The 10,920-nt window shown below is 33.5% G+C and overlaps 1 protein-coding gene across 1 annotated transcript in view; it reads right to left on the bottom strand.

Annotated features, from left to right (window-relative positions):
* The window catches only part of LOC133185594 (alpha-mannosidase 2C1-like), a 58,938-nt gene that overhangs the window by 32,177 nt on the left and 15,841 nt on the right, over nt 1-10,920 (bottom strand). The window contains exon 17 of the mRNA XM_061320903.1: nt 2,283-2,498. Within this exon, the coding sequence (XP_061176887.1) occupies nt 2,283-2,498 (216 nt within the window). The remainder of the gene's footprint in view (nt 1-2,282; nt 2,499-10,920) is intronic.

The following is a 10,920-nucleotide window of genomic DNA, read 5'->3' as shown; positions in this document are numbered from 1 at the left end:
TGCCCAATTAAATTTGAGATACATGTACATGTACTAATTAATTGACCTGTAAATTAAGGTACTTGTAGATCTCTAATAAAATCTGGGAAATTAAATCAGCAGATCGAAACTCTTTAACGGTGGTGATGTTAACTGAGTCTACTATTATAGAAAAAATATTGCAAGAATTATACAGTATATCTTTTGTTACTCAATCATGGAAAGTGTAATACATATAACTATTAACTGATATGCTCATCTCTGATATAACCTGTTAATTAATCCTCCATTCATGCCAAAAGGTACAGTGTAATAGATTGATTAAAATATCATTGGTGTATAATAATATTATTACTTTCTACTACATGTAATGTGTCGGCTAGTGTGATGTCACAGATTTAACTTGAGGCGCAAAAAATGGGTAAGCAAGGAGGCTTTTGGCTTAATTTTTATTTCCAGTTATAGGATTATTTTTGTCATTAAACAGAAAGTTAGACTGTAAGTATGGTTACAAAAATGCGCATTGTCAAAAATGCTTTTTTTTTGGCATTTGCAACAAAATGAAATTTATAGATAACATTTATCATCAACTCCCCCCCCCCCTTTTCAACCAAATTTCTATCCTTAAAAAAAATGATGTGTAGACTACAGCCTTTTTACATATATGGAATATACACCACAAAATATTTCCACACATCCTGCACCCAAACCCCACTTCTAACCCGATTAAAAATATTAATCTGGTCCCTTTGAACTTTTTAGCAGTTTGTAGCCCTTAATTCCTCTTTATTTTTAAAGATATTTCAAAATTGTTGCTATATTGGGCTTGTCCAAATCAACTTTATGTTTTATGTACTAGAAATCTAAGAGGGATGCTGTCAGATACATAAATTTGTATGTACATATATGCATGCATGTATCCGCTGCCATAGACATCAGAGATGTGGTATCGTGGTTGGAGGGGGTGGGGTGGGGGGGCTCCTCCCCTCCCCCAATTAATCTTTTACTATTAAAATTGTTCAGGAAAGGCTGGTTGGATTAGGCTGTGAAAAAAGTTTGAACCTAGAAACACCTTTCTCCCATTTCCAACCCAACCTACCCCACGTATAATAGGAAATTAGAGTTAGTATTTCAGGTAAATTATCGAATATTTAATTTATCTCCGCAAGAACGATACCACCAGCCTAATATTAAGTATATATATTTATGAATAAGCACAGATTACAATTATTTTGTTCAAGTAATCAATTGTTAGGAACCAGTAAGTTGTAAGAACTTGTTTCCGATCCATTTACTTATGTCAATAAAATATGTTCAAAACAAACAAACGATCTGTTGAAACCACGCTGTTGGTAAACTACAATTCGAATTTCCTCCATGCTAATAAGTATACGCAAGTCTTTATCAATGAATAAATACCAGACGTTAACCGCAAGATATTGGGTGCATAATATATAGTCAATGTATCATGAATAAGTATTTTTAAAAAATCATAATTTGTTATTACTTACCAAAATTTTGTCTGACTCCTATTTCTCCGAAGGTCGTAAAGGATACCGAGGATTTCCGAAAATTTTCGGAAGGCGTTGCGCACGAAAACCTTGAAGTTGATGAACACGAAACTCTAAAGCTCATTTCCTCGTAAAAAGTTTTATTCTATTTAGCAAATTGTACATACCCAATATTAGTGGGAGAACAATATCTAAAACTAAATACTAGGAGAAATAAGACATATATAGCAGATCTTACTTAATTTTGCAAGTTTTAGCTGGTCTACATAATGACGATATATAATAATACCAATATATACGTTGCTTGAAATTTAAATTAAAAAATTTCTATAATCATAAATTTTTGGCATATTTTTGGTATTTAAGGGACAAAAATATACTAAACTAAAATTAACTATTGTCAATTTAATATTAAAAAGTCATTAATTTTCTGTTCAGAGAGGGTCAAAATGTTAAGGCGACCGGTTTTGGTCTACTTATTCTACGAGGCTACTTAATGCCAATATATAAATATGAGCGGTCTCCTAAATGGCACAACCATATATATATATATATATATATATATATATAAATATATATATATATATATATATATATATATATATATATATATATATATATATATATATATATATATATATATATATATATATATATATACATACATATATCAAAAAATGGAGAAAAACACGTGTCACAACTGCATGCATGCAAATAAAATGTTTTTATTTGAAATATTCTGTCCTTAAAGACTTTATTCCTCTTAAGTTTATAACATGTGGGAAGCAGTACCAAGAGTGTTCCCATTCCCGTCATGTTGAACAAATTCCTTGGATTTCTTCTGTTTCTTGGCTGGACTTCCTGTTGGTGTATTTGATATGGTAATAACTTCCTTTCTTTGCCAGCCCATGCAGTTTATAACCATGCTAAATGGGTCAGGCCCGGCCGATCCTTCAAAGATACCAGTTATTGCATCTGTGTACAGTTGTTGGCAACTGGTAACTATTTCTGCAACAATGATATAAATACATGTGTAAATGTTCATATTTTTGTTTTCCAATATGTATATATCTTTGCTTCCACTGTGATAAAATGTGTATTCTGCTTAAATAATCTGAAACAAGAGGTTTATGTGCCTTACTTCTTACAAAAGTCATAAAAATTAAATTTGAAGATGAATGAAATTTTTTATTGTAGCCGTCAACTTAAAGTTCATAATTTTAATGAACAATATATTTATGCTTGAAGTTAAGTTTAAAAAGTGTAGTCTTGTTGTTTCTAGAAGTGAATAAATTTCCTTGAACAAAAGGCCCATGGGCCACATCGCTCATCTGAGCTAAATGGCTAGGAAAAAACACAAATTGATTCCGTATTAAAAAGTTTACATGGGGGAGTGGGGGGGACTTGAATTTTAAACTACCTGAGGATGCTTCCATATCAATATAACAAATGGCTTTGCTGTTCTTGAGCAGAAGATTTTTAAAGATTTTTTCCTGTATATTCCTTTGTAAAAATTTGATACCCCATTGTGGGACCTCCCAACCTCCAGGGGTCATGATTTGAACAAACTTGAATCTACAATACCTGAAAATGCTTCCATATCAATATGACTAAACAAGGCTTTGCTGTTCTTGAGAAGAAGACTTTAAAATTTTTTACCTATACATTCCTTTGTAAAACTTTGATCCCCCATTGTGGCCTCATCCTATCCCCAGGGATCATAATTTGGACAAACTTGAATTTACACTACCTGAGGATGCTTACATATCAATATGGCTAAACAAGGCTTTGCTGTTCTTGAGAAAAAGATTTTTAAAGAATTTTTCCTATATATTTCTATGTAAAATTTTGATCCCCCATTGTGACCCCTCCCTACCCCCGGGGGATCATGATTTGAACTAATTTAAATCTACACTACCTGAGGATGCTTCCCTATCAATATGACAGATCAAAACTTTGCTGTTCTTGGAAGAAGATTTTTAAAGTTTTTTCCCTATATATTTCTATGTAAAACTTTGATCCCCCATTGTGACCCCTCCCTATCCCCAGGGGGTCATAATTTGAACAAAATTGAATCTACACTACCTGAGGATGCTTCCATATCAATATGACAAATCATGGCATTGCTGTTCTTGAGAAGAAGATTTTTAAATTTTTTCCTATATATTCCTATATAAAACTTTGATCCCCAATTGTGGTGCCACCCTACCCCCAGAGGTCACTATTTGAACAAACTTGAATCTACACTATGTAACAAAGATTCCCTATAAGTTTCAACTTTTTTGGACCAGTGGTTCTCGAGAAGAAGATTTTTAAAATATGCCACCAAATTTTCACTATTTCTGAATTATCTCCCCTTGAATGAGGGTGTGCCCTTCATTTGAACAAACTTCAATCCTCTTCACCTAAGGATGCTTTGTGGCAAGTTTGGTTGAAATTGGCCCAGTGGTTCTGGAGAAGAAGTCGAAAATGTGAAAAGTTTACACAGACAGATGGACTACAGACAAAATATGATCAGAAAAGCTCACTTGAGCTTTTAGCTCAGGTGAGCTAATAAATCAGATAACATGTACCACCAAAAAATGTACAAATTTCATAAATACTGCATTGCTATGCTTCTACTGTTTTAGAAGACTTTTCCCCTAAATCTTCCCAAGTAAATGATTATTCTTTATCGTGGCCTAATCCAGGCTGACAGTGGGGAGTGGGTTGATTTGATGCAGCATGAATATACATTGGGATAGCAAAGACAGTGGGGTTATAGTAACTCGCTTGTGATTGAGTGAGATGTATCCTATTGTATCATTTAAAACACATTAATAATTTCTTTCATTATTGTTGTTTTCCTTGTTTTAAATATAGTTTAATATTTATAAATTTATCTGAAGCTCATTATAATTGCCACAGCAGGGTCGGTCGATCTGTACCCCTAATTTTAAGTGCAGGCACTGCTGAAAAAAAAATAATAATATGACAACAATGGCTACTTTTCCATAAAATGTCACATGTGAGTTAATTAAATAATGTTTAAGGTTTGAAAACTTTCCCTCAAAAATTAACTTAAGTATGGCTCTTCCTTAAGGTTAATGAAAGAATTTTAACATACTGGTATTCCTCACTATGAATTTGTCCTATATCAACTGATCCAAAAAATTGGACAGCAAATTACTACAATTATTGGAAAAATTTAGGCTGATTGCATAAATTTAATCAAACAGTGTCATACAGATGGATTCCAGAAGAAATAGAATATGTTATTAAGATTCACTAAACTTTAGCAATCCAGTAAAAAAAAATTACATATATAAAATGGTGCTTGATTTTAGGTGCTCCCTATATACATAAACAAGTGGCCCTTGGACCACATCTCTCACCTGAGTACTTTGGCTGGAGAAAAGCAGAAATCAGTTAAGTATTGAAAAGTTTTAATATATATGTGCCCCCCCCCCCTTCCCCAGGAAGGGGGTTATGATTTGAACAATCTCGAATCTACTCTACCTGCATGAGGATGCTTCCACATCAACATGATTAATCATGGCTATACTGTTCCTAAGAAGAAGATTTTTAAAGATTTTTCCTATGTATTCCTATGTTATTGGATTCCTTTGATTGTCCTTTGCGGCCCCACCCTACAACAGGGATCATGGTTTGAACAAACATGAATCTACACTACCTGAAGATTCTTCCATATAAATATGACTAATCATGGGCTTTGCTTATCTTGAGGGGAAGATTTTTAAAGATAAATATTCCAATGTAAAACTTTGATTGCCCATTGTGGACCTACCCTATCCCTGGGGGTCATGAGTTAAACATATTTGAATCTACACTACCTGAGGGTGCTTCCACATAATTATGAATAATCATGACGTTGCTCTTCTCAAAAAGATTTTTAAGATGTTCCCTATGTATTCCTATGTAAAACTTTGATCGGCTATTGTACCCCCACCTTACCCCTGGTGGTCATGATTTGAACAAATTTATATCTACACTATATAATAAAGCTTTCAGATAAGCTTCATCATTTCTAGTCAAGTGGTTATTGAGAAGAAGATTTTTTAAAAATGCCATTAAATTTTCACTAATCCTTAATTATCTCCCCTTGAAAGAGGATGTGGCCCTTCATTTGAACAAACTTAAATCCCCTTCACCCAAGGATGCTTTGTTGTAAGTTTGGTTGAAATTGGCGCATTAGTTTTTGAGAAAAAGTTGAAAATGTGAAATTTGATAGACGACACAAGACAGACGATACATGACACCGGACACCCTTTGATCAAAAAAGCTCACTTGAGCCTTCAGCTCAGGTGAGCTAATAAGGAATCCTTTTTGTTTATATAAGAGTAGTCAGGTAAAATCAAAATATCAGGCCCTGTAGTATATTTATAAAACAAGCACAATTTTATAGTAAGTCCATGTTTTACCTTGTTTTGCAAAAAAATATGAAGATAAACATGAGAACCTTAATACACTAGAAATTCTTAAATAAAAGATAAAAAAAATGAGGGCAATTGATAATATGTTATCAAATAGATAAAAGACTCACAAAATGTGGTAGCGGCCATAGCTAAACAGGTATACATGTCATGGTATTTATGCTTTTTTAGTGGGTTTTCTTTTTTAAATCAAAACCATGATTTATTTATCTCATGTTTAATAACTTGCAATTTGTTTCAGAGATAAGAGAATAATAAAAAGATGGATCCCCTAATCAGTGCCCAGGATGTCCTCCGATGTGATCTCTGTGAATACAATGTGGCACAAATGTACTGTAGTTTGTGTCCAGTGAATTTATGTAAGCTTTGTGTAGGAGAACATGTGACTGATATCTCTAAAAAGCATGATGTGGTACCCCTTAATTTAAGAAAATCCATGACTGTGTACCCCCATTGTAAAATCCATTCTACAGAACACTGTGAAACACATTGTAAAGACTGTAACATTCCAGTATGTCCAAAATGTGTTAATTCTGACAGACATAAAAGGCATCATTTCACAAGTTTGCAAGAGCTAGTGAACTCCAAGAAAAAAAGCTTAGAGAACGAGAAAATGAGGCTAAAAGAAGAAGTTATTTCAACATTTAAGGAAATGGTTTCTGATTTGAAATCCCAGTTAGTTGGCATAGATGGAAAATATGGAAAACTTGCAACAGATGTTACAAAACATGGAGAAGAATTGCACAGAGAAATTGACATGGCTATAAAGAAAAGGCAGGCTGAAATTCAGGAGATGAGAGACAAACACAAAGATACACTGACAAAGCAACTAAATGTCATTGAGAACCTGGTTTCTGATGTCAAAGAATCTTTATCTGAAATTGAAGATGTTCTACAATCAAATGAAGTTTTAAAATCACTGTCCTACGAGATGAAGTCTAATAAATTTATCAAATTGCCACCCAAGTTGAATGTTAAGCTTCCAATTTTTACCCCACGAAAAATTCAAGGACAGATTTTACAGTTGTTTGGTTCTTTATCAGCATTATCTATAACAACAGAAGAGCATGGCTACACGATGAAGACACTTGGAGCACAATTGCTTGATAACAAAGAGCTCATTACCTCCATAACAACTGAGTATGATCAAGTGTACAGTATAACTTGTCTCAGTGATGAAAAAATTTGGATACGTGGGAGTGACAATACCATGAAACTTTACAACATCCAAGGCAAACTTCTGAAGTCAATCCAAACAAAATCAGGGAACAAACCATATGGAATAGCCGTGACAAGGAGTGGAGATTTAGTTTATACTGATCCTGATTCAAGAAGTATAAACATAATGAAGAATGAACAGATACAGGAAGTGATCAGGCTACAGAACTGGAAACCCTACTATGTCTGCAGTACCTCCTCTGGTGACCTCCTGGTTACCATGCTTAATATAGATACAGAACAACCAAAAGTTGCCCGATTCTCTGATTTCTCAGAGACACAAAGCATTATGTCTGATGATCAGGGTAAGCCTTTGTATTCATGCAATGCCATTAAGTACATATGTGAGAACAGGAACCTGGACATCTGTGTGTCTGACTATGGGGCCAAAGCTGTAGTGGTGGTCAATCAGGCAGGGAAACTCCGATTTAGATACACTGGTCATCCCTCTACTACCAAAGAAGCATTCGATCCAAGGGGTATCACTACAGACAGTCAAGCTCAGATCCTGATAGCAGACAATAACAATGACTGTGTCCACATCCTAGACCAGGACGGACAGTTCCTCCATTACATTGATAACTGTGATCATCTATACTTTCCGTGGGGTTTATTTGTAGACACCAGAGACAACCTCTTTGTTACTGTGTTTCGTGGTAGAGTGATGAAAATTAAATATATGTAGTAAGTCATCAGTTGAAACAAATTGATCACTAGATATAAGTGGAATGTGTATTTAAGTATAGAATTGTGGAATATGAGGTAATCAGTTTACAGACTTGCGGTCACTTGAAAAAATTGCAACTATCTGGTGAAAGATACACACTGATCAGACAACCTTTGGTGCGGGTTTTTATGAAGGAAAGCATTTGCAAATATACATTTTCAAATACTAGTAATTAAAGAATCCAGTACAAATACTTTTGTTCTGATAATTACTTTTTTTTATCAAAGACTTGCTGAATACATCGCCATCTATGAGCACATATTTATGCCCCCGTAATCGAAGATTCGGGGGCATACAGTAAAACTCGTTTAGTACGAACGCGGATATAGCAAATTTTTCTTGGATCCCTAGCTATAACGAATTTCTTATATGGATATAACGAATTACTAATATATAGCGAAGTAATTTCACAGGTCCTAGTGACTTCGTTATAACCGAGTTATATATAGGTTATGACCGAGTTATAGCTTTTGCCCTGTCCGTCTGTCTGTCTGTCTAGCCAATTGTCTAGCTGTCTGTTTGTCTGAAAAAACTTTAAGGTTTTGCCAAAGGTCAAGATGTCCAAAAATTTATTTTTACAATAGCTCCAAAACTATGTGAGGTATAAGGTTAAAACTTTTACAGTTTATAAATATATCATTGATAAACAGATAGAAAGTATCATTTGAAAACAAATATTTAAAAAAAATATATTTTTTGAGAAAAAAAATTTCAAAAAATTTGCATATTTAAAAAAAATGCACCTGCTTAATTCTGTATTTTAGTGAAAAACGTCATTGCAGAAATAATATATGTTTATTAATGAAGGGCAAGTTGGACGTGAATGGTCTCTGAAAGGCTGTTATTGAAAGCATGACATGTATAAAGACAAGACCCCTATAAAATCCGCCATTTGCCATGTACTTTCGGTTTCAAATCTTAACATTTGGACAAAATAAACAGGGAAAACAACTTTCCAGAGGCTATCGATGTCCAACTTGCCCTTCATTGATAAACATATATTGTTTCTGCAATGATGGCTTTCACTAAAAGTATGGAATTAATTAGGTGTATTTCTTAAAAATATATGCCTTTTTTAAAAGAATTTTTTTCAATAAATGTTTTTTTTAAAGTATTTGTTATCAAGTGATACTTTCTGTCTGTTAATCAATGATATATTTATAAACTGTAAAAGTTTTAAATTTATAAACCACATAGTTTTGGAGCTATTGTAAAAATTAATTTTTGGACATGTTGACCTTTGGCAAAACCTTAACCTTGCTCATAACTTTTGATTGGTTAGAGCTATGGCTTTCATATTTCACATGTGTACTCCTTGTGACAAGACCTTTCATTGTGTACCATCAAATTTGACCTTTTGACCTTGACCTTGGAGTTTGACCCACTTTTGCTAAATTTTATCAGACTTTAACCTTGGCCATAACTTTTGAACACATGGTGCTAGGGCTTTCATACCTCACATGTATATTCCTTGTGACAAGACCTTCTTATGGATACCAAAAACATGTGTATCACTTGTGACCTTGATATTTTACTTACTTTTGAAAAAATTTAATCTTTCTTTGGGTACCAACATTTTTTTATCTTTTGACCAGGAGTTTGACTTGCATTTGAGAAACTTTAACCTTCGCCATTAAGCTGCTATACGGGGGCATCAGTGTTTCACAAGCACATTTTGTTTTTTTACTGTGAAACATCATTATAGCAACTTGCAATTATAAGAGTCCTTTTTATTGTAATTCAATGGGACATTTTACAAAACATTTTAAAACACTGACACAAGAATGTTTAAGATCAAGATCTAGCTATTACAGTATCTCAATATTGCCTTGCTTAATAAGTAATATATGACATATACCATATTGTTTTACAAAGAGACCAGGACAAAAAATGCTAATCTTCAAAAATCTGTGACCCTGCATCAAACAGTTATCAGCAAACATTTTCACCATATAAATATTCAATATTGTACTAACACTAAACCATACAGAAAGTTATGATACAATATGTTGCAACATGTTACAGTATACAGGGTTATTTTCGCCCCATTTATTTTTGCCCATTCGCACTTGCGAACAATTTTGCCCCATTTTAAATTCGCCAAGTCACAATTTTGTTTTAGAAATTATACTGTGTTCTTTGGATTCACCCCATTTTAAATTTACCCACCTGTGATTAGGGCGAAAGGGGTGAAAATAAAACAGGGGCAAAGATTTCCCTGTATACAATAAAAATAGAAGTTTATCAGTCGCCATCATCTCAAAAACATTCTTGAGGTGATGGAATATGTTGAATTCTAATGGACAACTGTCCTGTGTGCATTGATTTTGCGCATACTAGCACATTCAATCATTAGTTTGTGCTTTTCACAAAATTGGGGTTATTTGCTCCAAAGATAAGAAATGCTTGCCAGGGGACTATTTCTAGAAGGTCACAGTGATTTAGTGTATTTTCAATGTTATATACCATTTGTCCATTTATTGTACAGAATTTATAAACCTGGCAAAGTGTTGTTTTCATGTAAATTTCCATGCATACTCAGAAGTATTTTTGAACCCATTTTTTTTTTTTTTTTTTTTTTTTTGCTTTGTTTTGTTTTGTTTTGTTTTTTTTGGAAATAGGATGAATTATATGTAATCAGTAAAATTGAGCATCCAAAATATTTCAAACTGTTATTTGAAGATATAAAGGTTTACTTTCTTGGCTGTCTTGGGCAATACCATACTTACAATGTATTTCATAATGGCAAATTTAACCTCTCTGTTGTAATATTAACTGTAAAATACCGATATCTATTAGGTATGAAAGGTATTATTGAGTTGGCTTTGTTGTTGTTGTCCCCCGCTTTCGCGAATCCAAGAGGACATTAAATCTCATTTGTCTGTCTGTCAGTCTGTCTATCTGTTAGTCTGTCAGTCTGTCCATGTGTCTAGCTGTCTAGCTGTCCATGTCAGTCTGTCTGTCACAAAAACTTCAATTTGGTTACAACTTTTGAATGAGAAGAGATAAGGCTTTCATATTTTATATGTTTATTACCTGTGACAAGACCTTT

Source organism: Saccostrea echinata, unplaced genomic scaffold (genome assembly GCF_033153115.1).
Source record: "Saccostrea echinata isolate AGI-Se365-2 ecotype Australia unplaced genomic scaffold, CSIRO_AGI_Sech_v1 ptg000012l, whole genome shotgun sequence".
NCBI classification, from domain to species: Eukaryota; Metazoa; Mollusca; class Bivalvia; order Ostreida; family Ostreidae; genus Saccostrea; species Saccostrea echinata.
Note: the sequence above shows the minus strand (reverse complement) of the source record. Positions and strands in the feature narration are given on the sequence as shown.